This window comes from Apteryx rowi, unplaced genomic scaffold (assembly GCF_003343035.1).
Source record: "Apteryx rowi isolate R43461 unplaced genomic scaffold, aptRow1 scaffold_448, whole genome shotgun sequence".
Taxonomy (NCBI): Eukaryota; Metazoa; Chordata; class Aves; order Apterygiformes; family Apterygidae; genus Apteryx; species Apteryx rowi.
The window spans coordinates 303,427-319,367 of NW_020450703.1; the positions used below are offsets into that span (position 1 = coordinate 303,427).

At 37.7% G+C, this 15,941-nt stretch overlaps 1 protein-coding gene across 1 annotated transcript in view; it reads right to left on the minus strand.

The window, feature by feature from the left end:
• The window catches only part of TULP4 (tubby like protein 4), a 163,946-nt gene that overhangs the window by 126,273 nt on the left and 21,732 nt on the right, over positions 1–15,941 (minus strand). Inside the window, exon 3 of the mRNA XM_026077083.1 lies at positions 4,039–6,318. Within this exon, the coding sequence (XP_025932868.1) occupies positions 4,039–4,290 (252 nt within the window). The 5' untranslated portion in view covers positions 4,291–6,318. The remainder of the gene's footprint in view (positions 1–4,038; positions 6,319–15,941) is intronic.

Genomic DNA, 15,941 nt, shown 5'->3' on the forward strand with positions numbered 1-15,941 from the left:
AATTATCTTTCACAGATCTCCCTGAAAATAGTCCAGAGATCTCAGGATGGACCAGAAGCTGAAAACACATGCCTCCATGTCACTATAAAAAAAAAATCAGCCTGACATGCTTCAGAGCTAATGGTCACACGGGATTAAACCCTGACCTTGCTGAAGTGAACAGGCATTTTGCATTTAATCCTTAATTTGTTACAGAAACCAGAGTCATGACAGGATTGTGCTCAGGCACTTTTATAACACTGCTCCCCAGTGCTGTCAAGGGAAGCCAAGTTAGGTCAAAATCAAAAACTTCCAAATTTCGCTCTTCATTTCTGCACAGCATTACATTTGCATGTGCAGGGAAGGCATTTTAGGCCACCACATCTCCGCTCTTTGGCTGCTAATTCACACATTCTAGCACATCTTCCTGCCTTTTAAAATTTGTGCCAGACTTAAGAAACCCACCAAACAGCAGCCTCCACCAGCATGTTCTCCCAGACTAAGAGAAAGCTCCAAAGCCAAAACCATCCACACGCCTCTGTGCCCAGCTGCAATCATTCACATCCACTCTGTCTGCTGCGTAACCTCAGAGAGAGGCATAGCTCTCCTCCCATGGTCCAAAATGGAGGAGTGTTCCTATGACATGTGAAACAAGCACAGTTGCACAGCACACATTTCTCCTTCCTTTTGCATCCAAGTTGCTTCTGCCTTTGAAATATATCCATTTAAATTTTCATTTTAGAATGCTGTAAATAAGGATCAGGCCTATAATATGTTATGCTAAATTAACACAAGCTCTATTACAAAAATGCAGTATTTTCACCTCCTGTCACAAAATAAATGGAACCTGCTTATTTCAATCTCTACAGCTTTCCTTAGAAACTACAGAAACATCAGGCTGCCAATTAAAGTAATATGGCAGCCACTTCCTAGTTTCAAACTCTCATAACCAACCGTGAAGTAACTGCTAAAACACAACCATAGCTCACACTGCTAAGCACTTCACCCGCAATTACTGTTCGATGCTATGAGTCATGCGATTTCACCACTGCAGTATGTGTGTCAGTAACTCAGGCCTGGGGATTCTTCATTCATAATTGTTCTGGTATGCTAAAGGCATCCTATTACAGTCAAAAAAAAGAGCTGTGTACCAAAAGATTTCAGTGAATCTTTTCAGCAATCATAATAACATTGCAAAAATACAGCACTAGCATCCACCTTCACCATCTACATAACAATAGCATCACGTTCTTGCTCAAAGCACAGTGCTGCATTACCTTTTCCAGATTTTCACCCTAAAACTGAAATACTATGTACTGCTCTGCCCACAGCATATTGCTAATTATATCCCAAGTGAAAAGCATTTAGCTTTTGTATTTTCCCCTTTCCACTCTGTTCATTACAGCAATTCACACTTTATAATTGAATGCATGCTAATATTAAAGCAGCAATGTATGTCAGAAAAGCAATAAACTTGACTTGTGGTAGAGAGAATATACAGGGGTATAAATCACCATTTCTGGGGGCAAAACAACACAACACTATCTTAGTACTGGTCAATGAAATATTCAGGCTATTAGTTTTAAAGTCAATCACATCCCTTTGGGCCCACTCTGTACAAATGTAGCTCTAAGCAGCACACATACCAGGATACGCTTGCAAAATTAGCATTTTTTCCATTGTGTAAGGTGGCAAGCAGAAAAGACGGGGTAGTTGTTGGCTTGCTTTTTAAAAATGAGAAAGAGAAAGCAAAATATATTTTTTTCTTATGTATACATTAGCAATAGTTTTAGGTAGTGGTGCTGTTCAACAATTTGATATGTTTTAAATAATCTTTCAACAAATAGAAAATACCTTCCTCTCTAAATCTAAGAAAAAAATCTAACTCTCCCATTCAGGTATATGCCTTTAACAAATAAAAAAAATCCTGTATTACAATTCCATCCCTACCAAAATTAGTAGAATTCTCCTATGAAAGGAGAGGGCAACATTCAGCCTGGCAAAGAGTGTTACATATTACATCACCTTGTGAGGACCAACTTTCATTTACACCAGTGCTCAAAGAACTATATGGCTAGCAGGAAAATCTGATCGCGGCAACAGACTCATTATAGAATACTGGGTGTTCTAAGCCACTTCTTCTCTTCCTTTCACTTCTGACACCAGCATACCAGTTTTGTAACCCCCAAACAGAGAAGTGCATTGATAGCCTCTATTCTGGTGATTTGCACATTTTCCACTACCAGGAAAATTATTTACACAAACACAACTTTCTTCACTAATGACAGCTTGACCCAGCACATTTGAAGAACCCAAATTGCCAAAATTTCACAAAGAATATTTCCATTTCATTTTGGATTCTCTCTTGTGCCCACAAATGTTAAGTGAAAGGCTGCACTAACAGCACAGCACAATCCCCAAAGCAACGGTGCAGCGACCCAGAAAGAATCCTACAGCCAACTGAGCAATGCAGAATGAGCCAAAACCAAAGGGCAGTGCAAACACCAGCATCTTCCTCACTTCACTGGCACAGACTTGCACCTAGGCGCCTATTTCCATGTTTGTCCTGCAACGAGGCTTCCCAGGCCCATAAACAGCACTTTCTCTACTGTTTCCAAGACACATATTATGCAGGTGAAAAATAGGTGACTGGATTCATAGAACAGTTAAAGAAGAAAATACAGAGAAATGAAAAAGTGCTCACTGTATCTCACTTTTCAAATATGAAACATAATTTGCAATTGAAAATGATACTGACAATTAAAAATGGCCCAAAACAGAATCCTAGATTCAAACACCACTCTTCCCTTTGGGAAAACGTGGCTATAATTTTTTGACTGAACCCTATACAAATATATATATATAAATCTCTCTCATCTAGATATGAAAAAAATATATAACTTACAGTACATCCTTGCTCCTGTGTAAAGATAGACACAGTGTGTCGAAGTACTTATTTATGAGTCTAATTTTTTAAGAGGATTGTCATTAATGTTAACAAAAGGACCAAAACCAATCACCCTTTAATCTTTGATGCTGCTTATGTCAAAAGGGAAACATATATTAGTCAAATAAGTAGTGCAAAGGATAAGAAAAACAGCATTCTATCTTTGGTTTTAACTTCAGTACATTTGCTGTCATTCCACCCACTATCCTAAGACCAAAACTTTGATTCAGACATATTCTCTTCAATGAGCCCATCCAAATGTGAACTAACTACAAAGCAGACTTAATAGTAAGGAATGAAACAAAACTCTAACACCTGTACATGATATTCTGTATGCTGCTAGGCATCATTTATGCTTTCCTTCAAGTTTCCACAGCAAGGAATGCATGAAGCTCTGGCCAGAGACACAGGCAGGTGCCAAGAAGATGGTAACACACAGCCAAAGTATCAACTTTCACCAGCAAATATATCCCTTTCAATAAAAAGAAAAAAAAAAAGGAAAAGGTTTTGTATCATTGTAGTCAGGACAACGCCTTGCACCGAAGTTACAGTAAATTACTGCAGGGCATCTTAGCATTTTTCTGTAGAGTCCCACGTGGCCCCTTCACCCATAAAATGACAGTTTTTTCTTCAGATGACAGTTATCACATGTCACTTCAGCCTGCTACAGGACATTCCACTTTACCACTTCCGAAAAACAGGCAGACTTGATCTGAGCTCCTCTCCCACTCCCCTGCCATTCCATAAGTCTTCCAAGCCAGATTTTAATACCATGTAAGCACTCAATTATCACAATTTTTAACTCCCTTGCATATACTTATTGAATTTGCCTGGAAACTGGGAGGTGCTGGAGAACAAAGGAAAAAACAGACCAAACCAAAACCAGATCCACTTCCAAAGAATCTCACACCATTTTCTCCCTGCCATAAACCTCACACTTTTGAGTTTACTGAAAAGACTCCAATAGATTCCAAGCACATTCAGATTAGGCCTGAGCCTCCTTTATACTGTCGTATCAAATTTGAAGCAGAAATACTACAGAAATTTTATTGCTAACGTTTCTAAAGCTGGCTTCAAGCTCGACCTTTAATTGTAACACACAGTTTGCTTACCTCACTGTTGTGGCCCCTCAAATTGAAGTTGATTCTCTGAGGGGTGTTCCGGTCTCTCCTGCAATGGCTGGAAGTAAAAGTGACACCTACAACTCCTCTGCCATTGCCTGTTGCCAACCAGCCTTCCTCATAGTATCGCCTCCTGCACACCGGTTTCTCCTTCTCACTTTTGGGAACTCTCCCTTTCCAGGAGAGGCAGAGGATGTTGGAATCGCTGCAAAGAACAGGCCCATGTTCCACTGCTGCATACATGCTTTTTAAATATTTTATTTTTTGACATAAGAAAGTAATATGTCTAGTGCACAAAATTTAAATCAATTTTTTTATTGATAAGACTGACCTGGGATAGATCACTGAAAGGGAGGAGGATGGGGTCTGTGTTTATAAATATCCACCAAATGCATAGTGAAAAATTCCTCTATAAAAGATGATGGCAGTTGGCTAAGAAAAAGTAACACTTAAAAAAAAATTCAGGTTCATTTTTGTTTTTGAGTTCGTAGAGTGAGGGTGCACTTATCCTTTGGAGAAACAGCTACTTCGTAAGAGGCGCTCAAGAAATGGTTAAGTCATCTTTTTGCTCAACTTGATATAATCTTTATACAGCCTGAGATTCCAGTTTAGCGTAATGCAATTCCAGAGACAGAGAGTTGCAAATGTGTAGGTTTCAAGTAACTTAAGGCTTTTAAGATTTCCTCCAATCAGATTTTCTTCAAAAGTTCAGTTGCAGAAATTTATACACACGCACAAACATATATATGTATATATATGACACATCTTTTCCAAGCTGCCCTCTGGCATATCTTTTACATCCGATGTATTTCTGCTGCTAAAGCTGAAAGAGATTGCATAAAGGGAAAAAAAGGCACACAAACCGTGCAAAACAACAGACCCGAACTTGTGCAGGCACTGGTGTGCCAGGCCAGATGGGAAATCCCTCTTGGTACTGAACCACTTGTTGGACTCAACAGTTTTTGCAATCCAAAGCCAATCCAATTTTCATCGCAGCACTTTTTTTTCCACCAGAGACCCAACACAGCCTGAACTGTTTATCACTCTGTCTTGCCTGCTTTCCCACTTTTTGCTGCCACACACGAATGAAAAAGAAACCCCCTCTTCATTTAGCAGAATCAAAAATGCTCTAAAGCTTTTAGCTTTTAAAGCAGGTAAGTTTGCCTCAGGTGAACCATGAAGTTCTGTCTCCTCCAAAACAGGCTAAATGTCAAGCTGTTTTTCCTTTACTTTTCCCTTTTTTTTTTCTGCTACAAAGAATCACAGACTTTTCATCCTACTGTAAAAACAAATGCCAGAATTAAAGCACATCAACTAAGCACTCTTTCAGAATCTTCTAAAATTCACGGAGGGAAAAAATATAATCATCTAAAAAGAAAGAGAAGCAGCATTAAAAATCTGACTTCCAGGTTTCACTATTTCTCTAGATATTTTCCTTGCTTGTTTGAGTGGATCTTTCCTTCTTGATGCTTGTCTACAGCACAGATTCATAGTTCCAGACACAACATTTGCAGCTGTACAAGAAGGAAACATATGAAGTATTCCAATCGTTTTATTTGAATAACATTTATGAGCTCAATTAATTAGTATTTAAACCACTGAAAAGGGGAAAAAGGAGAGGGAGAAAGAATATGCAAGTTTGATGACCTGGCTAACTCAAGGAGGACAACGAGGTTTGTTCAGTTCAATGCCCAGACCTGTCCCATAGTTCCTGAACTTTCTCACTTCCAGTCATCACTACTCAACATATGGTCACGATTTATTAGTTCAGTCACAATCTATTGAGCCCAATGGAAAATGTGCCAAAGATGATTCATTATTCCTCTGCAATAATAAAGTCAGTTTCTTCCACACTCTGTCTTCTTCTGTTTCCCTTGTATATATTGATTTAGACTGGGGAGGTATTTATTAGTTTTTTTCTGTGTAGAGGGTGTTTTTTCTTCCTCTTCTTGCACACCTTTTTCACCTGTGAATACCATGTGGAAAGTTGAACACTAGTGGCAGGCGTCCTTCCACGAGTTACTGATTCCCGCACTGTAAAGGTGCTCCATCTGGTTCTTAAATTAATTTTCATCAATTGCAAAACTCTCAGGAATACGCAAGAATAAGTCTGTGTGACAACAGAAACGTGTGTATATTCATGTACACGCAGTACACACACAAGCTCAGTCAATCTGATACTCAGAGCTGCATCTGCCTTTTCAGCTTAGCTGTACAGATCTTGTAAGATGCCCATCAGTCAAAGCTTGAAATCCCTGGATTCTTCCAACTCTGCAAGACAAAGCACACAAACATACACACACACACGAAAAAAAAAAAAAAGTGAAAAAATATGCCACAAAACGGCTTAGGCAGAGATACAGGGATTATTGTGACAATAACTGAGGCATTATGATTAAATATTTTATATTGGGTTCCTATAAAATATCTGTAATATATATGTGCAATATTCAGACACATACACTCATATTTTTTACACACACGCACACACACACACAAACAAAAAAGCACAAACTATAAAATCTTCTTTCATCTTGTAAGTTCCCAAAGCTTTCCACAAGGGACGTGCAAAACTAATAAAATGTATCCAGGAAGAATACACTAGGGAAAAAGGACTTTTTTTGGCCACAGCCACCAGGACAAATTCTTAAAGAAAGATTCTACAACTTTTTGAAGTGAGGCTAGGGAAGGGGTGTGACAGTTACAGAGCAGATGCATAGTTAGACGCCAAGAGACACAAACCATGAAATACACAGCTAAACTTATCAGCCTCAAAAGAATAAAGGAGTGAAATGATTCCTCTGGGACTTGAATTCCTACTTTCAAGAAACCTAAGGTATTGCAAAATGAAAATTTAGAAGTTTGAATAAATACAGATGGATTTTAAAGACTACTCAAATCTTGAATAAGTCTCCATTTGAAAAAGGAAAAAAATTACCTATATTCAGTTTTATACAGAGATAAGACCAAACAAAAAGGTGTGCAAGATATTCTAAAAGATATATCTGAAGCACACACGGATGCATAGTTATTGCACCTACCCAATTATTGCTAAAGAGCACTCATTTAAATTAAGAATTGCATTCATCACATTAAATCAGGGCTGTAAAAATGATCTTGTCTATATCACATATGGCACCATACTAACCTCCTATTTTGAGTAATTAACCATTTTTTTCAGTTCAGCACAGATATACCAATAAGAATTAAAAAAAAAAAAGACAAAAAGATAAGAAAACAAATTTATAGATAACGAGGCAAGGCCATAAAGTAGTTTACAGCACAATCTGGATAACACGCTTATCAGGAATACTCTGTCCATGAGGTCTGGTGAGTCTCTGTCAGAACTTTTCAGTGTTACAACCAACCAACAATTGATTTTAAAATAAGGACTGCTAGCAATTTTTTCATTGTAGCATGATGAGGATTTGAAAAGTGCCCTTTAGATTTCCAGACTTATGGTGTTCATCAATTACCTCCCAAAGAAAGTTCATATAAAGGAAAATTTCAAAAAATTTTCAGAATACAATGATTTGAAGAAAAAATTTTACACTTATCCTATATGCAAGCTTGATCCCATATCTGTAAAGTCAGAGCTGTTATTTGCATACCCACTAGGTACCCTAACAAACAACATATCTGCATTCAAGAGTAGACATTTTGCATTACTTTCCTCAACTGACAGCAGTGCCTGTATTGATGCAGCTCTTTGCTAATCCTAGAGAGGTAACAGAACTGTTTTTGTTCGAAAAAAGAAAGTGTCTGAAACATCAGTAAGAGTACATGAGCAAGTCTTGAACAGAATTATTTGAACTGCTCAAGTACTACATCTTTACGAGTGGATTTTAGAATATGGACAATTACAGATCCAGTGGCTTTGCACAAACTCTGTATATAATTTCCGTCCTTGTTCACAGCATATAAAACTATGAAGCCTGAGAAAAGGACCCTATGCCTCTTGGCCAATAGCATTCTCTTATGAGTCCCTTTTACCATTATTACCAGCATTACTCAAAGGCTTCTGTTCTTTAAAATGTCCTAACTGCACTAGAAAAGCTGGACAGAGAGAAAGAAAATACCTGAAAGTTAATGCAAAAGGAATAAAGTCAGTCATTATTCAAGTTCATCAACAGGAATACAATAATCCCTACATGAATATGTCTATCTTTAAATCAGTGAAGTCAATGCTTTCCTATATGTTGTACTTGTATTCAGTAGACAGATAAACACTTTCAAGGTTGTAGTGTCAAGCACTCAAAATACAGGAATGGAAAGAATGACAGATCTATATAATCTCAATTCAGCCTTTCTCTTTCAGTTCCACCCACTCAATATTTCTTATGAAAAACCTAATTAAAAGATTCAGATGCTAGTCTTGCCCCAAGAAGATCCATACTTTTAGTCGCTTCCCCCCTTATGCTGTTGCCATTGCATCTATTTGTAGCATTCTCACAGTTCTGCTCCTTTCTACACGTTTAAACCACCCTTTTTGCCTTCTTTTGCCCACCACAAACACAAGTAAGTTACTACCTCTACAGTAAAGCACTTGAAAGAGCTGAGGGTGAAAAGCACTATATGTAAGAGCTAGGTGTTACTTACACAATCTTACCATTGGTCTGAATTCAGTAGAGACTCCCTACATGAAGCATATTCAGCTTTTTGGATGAAACTCTTCCAAACTAAACTCCTAACCGTAGGTTTTTATAATCAAGCTTAATGCATTTTTCTTTCTGAACAAGACAAGAGCTAATCACAGAAGTTCACTGATCCTGAAAAAGTATTCATTTTTGCTGGTAAATTGTTTCTGGCACTAAATATTGACAAATAGCAGTAATCTACTTCTACATACACTCACTTAAAGTTCAGTTGAAAACATCTTTGCTCTGAATTTTCCCCTGTAACAAAGGGAGATGCTGCTTGAACCTGTTCTTTGATATCATTTTGAGTCTAAGCCCAGTGATGTAACAAGTTTGTTAACTATAGACACCTAATGAGACAAAAACATATTAGACTTTTGACACAGGAAAGATGAAGGATCCACCATTATTCTGTTTGATTTTGCTGTGCCAGCACAGCTCCTCTTGAATGCAAAAACAGCAGCAGGTTATGTTTCCACATTACAGGAGTAAATTTAGGTATTAACTTAAAAATATGAGCTTATTGACAGTGGCTCTCATTTTTTCAGTACCAATGTTTAACTCAACATTTTTACTGCCTGTTTCCATTAACTTCTATAAAAATGTAAGTGTTAAGCCGCAGTTGGACAGCCAGAAACACATTTGCTTGTTCTCATGCATCTTTCATTGGAGTCTCTCTCTTTTGTTGAGAGAAAGAAGTCAAGCACAGCCAAGTGTACCGATACTGTAGCAAGCTCGTTGGCATTTTACACCCATTGCACAACCGCACTCTTCAGGGTTCTAAGTAGAATACCCAAAGGTGAGGATAAAAGGAGATTAGGACAGGAGAGAAAGCAGAAAAGGAAAATTCAGGGAAGTGCACACGATTTCTAAATTATTAATTATCAAAGAAAGAAAGAAAGACTCACAGCCTGCATTTAAAAGATCCTGACCATCCAAAAATCTTACAGAATGAAATGAAAGCTACAGAGTCTTTGAAAAGTCAGGCTACCAAATTTCAGGCTTTTTCAGCCTAATCAGATCTCCTTCCCACCAAACACTCAAGAGGCCAAAAGAAACAGCAGTTTTCCCTCCTTTTACAGTCCAGGAATGAAAAATTATATACCAGTATCCATGAAGATGGCAAGGTATTTTAATTAAATACTGAGACCACAAACTTGCATTTTGCTCTGAAAGATCAAACCTAACTGGTTCTGCACAGGCTGATGGCAGATGATCCCACCAAATATCAAATGACAACTTCAGCAGTAACCTTCAAGGTTACTAGTAAACACAATACTGCACAAGTCTTGCAAAACAGTCACTATATTACAGGCTAAATACTATAGAGCTGGAAGCTGATCAGATGATCCATTTTGGCACCTGAATCCATTGAGCCCAACTTACAAAGCAACTCAAAGCATTAAATATTCCTATGCAAAAGGAAAGAAAATGATTTATCAAAATGAACTACTCAATTCCTAAAAGGCTAAAGTACAAACAAAACAAGATAACTGGCTTGGGGGTAAAAAAAAACTTTTTCTATTAAAAAAGAGACAATTCCATAGGGAGAAAATGTAATTTTTGGCCTGAATATGTAGTTTTTCTTCTTCTTTCACTCATCTCTTCTAATTATCTTTGCTTCCTTCACCTTCCATCATGGTATAAGATACTGAAGTTCTCACCCCCCATTCATATTACGCAAGTATCAATATAAAATGAATTTGGAGGACATAACTCTAAATGAATACCAAGAAGCTAGCTAATGGTTGTGCAAACATTCTTCACTCTTCACCCTTAGAAAGACAAAGGAACAACAGAGGGAAAAAAAAAAACTTAGAAGATGCTTAATTTTTGTTCTGTTTGTTTGTTCTTAAATGATTTTCTCTCAACAATTTCAGAGAAGTGAAAATAAAAAAGTAGCAGCTAGTTGGTATTTCTGATGTGCTGAATGTCCTTCTTGTAGTAGGGACAAGGCAGCATAAGCACATCACTTGCATTTTAAAAAGTGTAAGGTTATTTTCGTGTTTAGCTATCTTTTATGAAGAATAAGGAAAACATCTGTATTATTTCTACAGCTATTACATATACCCCACTGGCTGCTTTTTTGGCTGCTTGATGTTTCACCATATAACTAAATGAGAGTTGAATGGAAAAAATAAAGTTAGGAAGAGCAAGCAAGAAAAATTTAAAAATGCCTTCAGGAAAAATATTTTCAAAAAAACCCACCAAGTGTCCTTAAGTGAACAGTTACAAGCTATTAACTGGGAGGTGACAAATTTACATACATTCTCCAAAAGGCTGGGCCCTGAACATATGAAAGACAGTAAATTTTTAAAAACCCTGCCTCTGGAGGAAGTGAGATAAATGAGAAGTTGTACTGTTCAGGTGGAAAAGAAGTTAGAAAATATAAAAAAAACACAGAATAGTCTCTCTCAGCCCAAAAGTTATGGATATTTGAGCTAAACAAAACCTTCAAAACACACAAGAAAAATAAACACAGCTTCTGTCTTGTTTTTAAATACTTTAACAACTATGAACTTTAGTCAAATGAATATATCCACTTTTGCAAGAACTGCTGTGAGTCCCTTTAATCAGCTACTAATCAAACACTCCCAAAGAAAATTTCCATCTCAAATAATGCTGGGTCTGTTACATTTATATAGCAAAGAAACAAAGGGGCTGCAACCCAGAAAAATAACATTAAGGCTGGACTTCACAATACAAAATATTCAACTGCAAGACAAAACGAAGATACTTCTGCTTCCACAGCCCTCATCACTTCCTTCCCACCCCCTAGCATGGGGCACCATGCCCTCACTTATGCCAAGATGACCATTCAAGGTGCTGCATTTTGAACTATACCAGGGAAATGATCCAATTAAAAATCCTAGAAGTAAAGTTTGAAAGCAGCTTTAATCAATTTACATCTGGTTTGCTAGATTTAGGCTCACTCTTACTTTCCTTTTGTGACAAACGATGTCTCTCCAGCCTCTCCTCACACAAGCTCTCGTACTCTTACAACCACACATGAGCCAGTTCAAGAAGCTGATCTAGCTGAAAGTTTACCCTCCAAAAACATTGACTGACTTGCATCTGGATCAGCTTCTTTATTCAACTTACCAGGCACATGCAACAGCACTCCTGCCAATGTAAGAAAGGTGGTGGGAGGTGCACCACAGCAGCCTGATTTCAGTCAGTTTGAACTGTACTCAAAGGGTTTTTCTGTTCTGTTTTGAACTGAATCAGTCCCTGTTACTCTCCCCAGCATGGTCCCATATGCAGTTGCACTGGCAAAACTGAGCAGGTGGAGCTCTACAGCAGACATGAGCAGCAGAGAGAAGGAATACTTGCAGCCAGTACTGACACGTGAATGCTCTCTATTGTGAATTTTGGCCACAGCGTGTTTCTGAACTCAAGGTTTTACCCTCAGAGGAAGGGAAGAAAGCAAAGTTTCTCTCAAGGGATAAATTTGAGATGGCTACCACAGTGTCCTAGAGCAAAGGCTATCCACCAGCCATGGAAAAATGCCCCACTTTCAAATGAATTTTGGTGGGTGAAACACTTCAGACAGATGTCGAAAGACCTATTTCAGAGATGAAAAACGTACAAATAAAGGATACTACCCTTTAACACCTATTGTAGATATACACCAATGAAGCACCCATTAAAAAATCTTTAGAGATACAAAAGAAATGTAAAGTGTGACCAGGAAATCCTCTTTACTTACAACTGTGCATTTTCTCTCTCAAGAAAGGGCCACAATCCTCATAGCACAGAGAAGACCTTTACAATAGAGATTTCAGGAGCCATTAATTTAAAACATGAAAAACAACGGTGTCTTGTTAAGGACATTCAAACATCTTCTTTGGAGCCCCAGCTCTTACCATCTCTTTTCCATTGAGCTGACTGCACTGACCTTGCCTGTAATTACAGAGCAATTTCTTTCCCTTAGGAATGTTCTGCAGCCTGCCAACATCCCCTGAGCCTGCAGCAGTTGCAGGTAGTTCCTAATTATCTCCAATATCTGCCCACAGACTCTTCTAATACTTCCTTATGAACATGCATTGAAGTTTTGATATCCTCCCCCAAAATCCCAATACACCTTCACATGTGACACACACCTTACAACACTGAAAATAAAATTTTAAGAAAGCAGGAGGGGCAGAGGAAAGGAGAAAATAACAGAAGCCACTCAGAAGAGCCATAAACAAAGAATTATTTCTGTTGGACAGTAAGACATATTTCAGTCACAAATTTGATAAACAATTCATATCTACTTGATCTGCTACAGAGCAGTTTCAGCACACTGCATTCCAGCAGAGAAGGAGGATGCTGAGTCAGCCTGCGGGGAAGATCCTGGTGATGTCTGCAGGCTGAATCACAGGTGCGAAATGGACTGTGGGTATAAACTCCCCACTGTGCAGCCCTTTGCGCACTACAGGCTGTTCTGTTAGAACTGCTAAGCAAGCCACTTCTCATTAAAAAAAAAAAACAAAAAAACCCTTCAGTGGGTTGGATTTTTTTTGTTTTTAATAAAAACGGAAAAGAGTCACAGTTGTCAAAGAACTAGAATTTCTCAGTGTTTGGGATCAAGAACTGAACTCCAATCCTGACTGTCCCCCGAAAGGGCCATAATTGAAGATTTCAATCCACATTGGAGGATTTGTGTCCACTTCACAACCACTGCTCAAAGTCTAGATGCAAAAAGAAGAGATGCTCCCCACCCTCACATGAAAGAGATACAAAGCTCAATATCAGCTTTATCCCTTCTCTATACCAGTCCCTTTTTTTGTTTGTTTTAAATCATGTATTTTTCCTCCAGGTTCTGGAAATTTGTGCAAAGGGCTCTGGGTTAAAAGAATATAGTATCATGAAGACACACAAACTTGAAAGTGGTTGCTATATGACTTTTTTCCTTGAGAAGCAAGAGTCGCTGAAGAGGCCTTAAGTAAAGTAAAAGGTAAAAGCTGAGAGCTTTAAACAAATGTTTGCAGCAAAGCAGACTTATGTACAGAAGTAAGTTATTTGTTTCATTAGCGAGACTCTACGGGCATGGCATTAGCTGCATACAGATGYGCCCAGCAAGGTGAAGGATCTTTTTTGAGTTGCGCTGTCTGCATTAATATGCCAAGTGCTGACTGGTCACCTGTACAGACAGGGCCAAGGAAGCCAGCAAGAAGCAGGGGGCCTCTAGGCACAGTAACATTCTGGTGGGGGCGCTGAAGTCAGCAAGACAGATCTTCATCTAGGTAAATTAGCTTAGCAGTCTGCTGTCCAACTATTTATTTTACAAAGGTCTTCACAGTCGATTCTCTTTTCATCTCTAACAGAAGCATCTGGTCAGGATATCAGAGATTTAGGTACATACAATATAAAATATTGAAGTGAGGATAAGAAACAGCACTATGTTGTAGTCTCAAACAGCACTATCGCTCTTCTTGCAYAACAGTTCAACACTGCAGCCTTTCTATTAAGAAAAGTCCAAAATACATAGAGATTGCTGGGGCCAAAGGTGCTCAGTGGAGGGACAACTATGGAGAATTGTCTCCCCTCTATTTTCTTAGACATGATAGAAAAAACATTTGTTAAAATGATTACAGATGAAGATGGATAAACAAAAATACACTTATATACCGTAAAGTTGTTTTATTTGATGGAGATAAACTAGGCTGAGTCACAAAGAAATTCAAGAAAAATAGCATTGGTAGATTCTGCTGTACTCTCTCCATCTACTGAAAAGAACTACGCCCAGCAGTCTAGATGCTGACAGAGGAACAAAAAGAAATATATGGGGTAGGAAATATTGGAACACATTGTGGGAAAATTACAAACATTGAAATCAAAAAATAAGTCTGCATTTCTTTATAGACTTTTATCACTGATGCTTGAAAACCCCACATCAAGTGTTCATTATGTAAATAGGACAAAGAATCAAGAACTTGAAAGCATTTGGAGAAAAACAACAACAAAACCTAGGAAGAGAAAAAGATTTTCAGGAACTGTGGAAAAGCACACTCAAGGAGCAATATAAGTTATTTTAAGAGAACTTCACTTGATTGTTGTCAATGTGGGGGGGGGGGGGAGAAAAGAGAGAGAATTCAAAAAATATATTTATTTATTTATTTTTTAATATAAAATTCTCTGTTACCATTAACTCAATATTTAGTTGGGAAGCTGATTCTTTCAGTTCAGTTTTGTCAATCTGAGAAGAGCAAGCCTTTGGCAGATAACATTTTTTATATGCAAATTATTCATTTTACATTGTATTGATGTATCCATTTCTTAATGCAGTAACATCCTAAGACAGCTAGACTTCATGGTGCAATTCTGCAATGACCAGATAGTGCTTGCTTCTAATTGATTATAATCTCAAAGTTATGAAGGATGCTCTTCCTTTGAGCAAACATTAAGCCTTCACCAAGAAAGTAAACACATGCTCTAAATTTTAATGCAAAATTTGGAGGGGGGGGGGGGTTAGTTTTGCTAAAAAAACTGCCAGACTTCTCAGACACAACTTTTTCTCTTCCTCAACACTAAGCTCTCAACACCTTTCATAATCTAATCAATGCTTACAAGATTTTTTGATAAAGCCCGGTCTCAGAATCTATGAAGTGTCAAAACCAAGAGTGAAGATTCATCCTAGCAGATTATACCTTTTAGACACAGAAGATAAATATACACAAAGAGCTGAAGTTATCCATGTCTAAACAGAGAAAAAACACCAGAGTTCTTCATTTAGATTTTTTTTCCCATTACTGAGTATCATCTTACTGCCTTTACCAAGAAGTGTGAGGATCTTCAGGTGAACATGGTAAACTTTTCAAAATAGCCAAAGGAAAGGCTGAACCTACTCATGAGGAATGTCAATTTCATACATTTTCCACTTAATTATTAAAACTTGGATTTGTGACAGTAATATGATTGCACTTAGTAGATGATGTCTAACTTATCAGGCTTTCTCTGATAAATCTGACAAATGTAGGTCATACTCCTGTGAACACTCATGCACACAAGTTGCTTTTTTTTTTTTGTCTTTTAATAAACATGAATGTAAGTTCCTTAGGATTCCATCATGTTTGCAGATTCTAGCCAAAAGTAACAAGAATATAAAAGGAAACAGCTCATTTCATGAAGAATATAGTTTTCACTTGAAATTTTAAAGCTATCTTACACACAGTGACTTCTACCTCTTACATTTGGAATTGCTATATATTTAGACAAACCTATTTTACTACAATTATTTTTCCATTTAATAAATACTTCACAAAATACCTT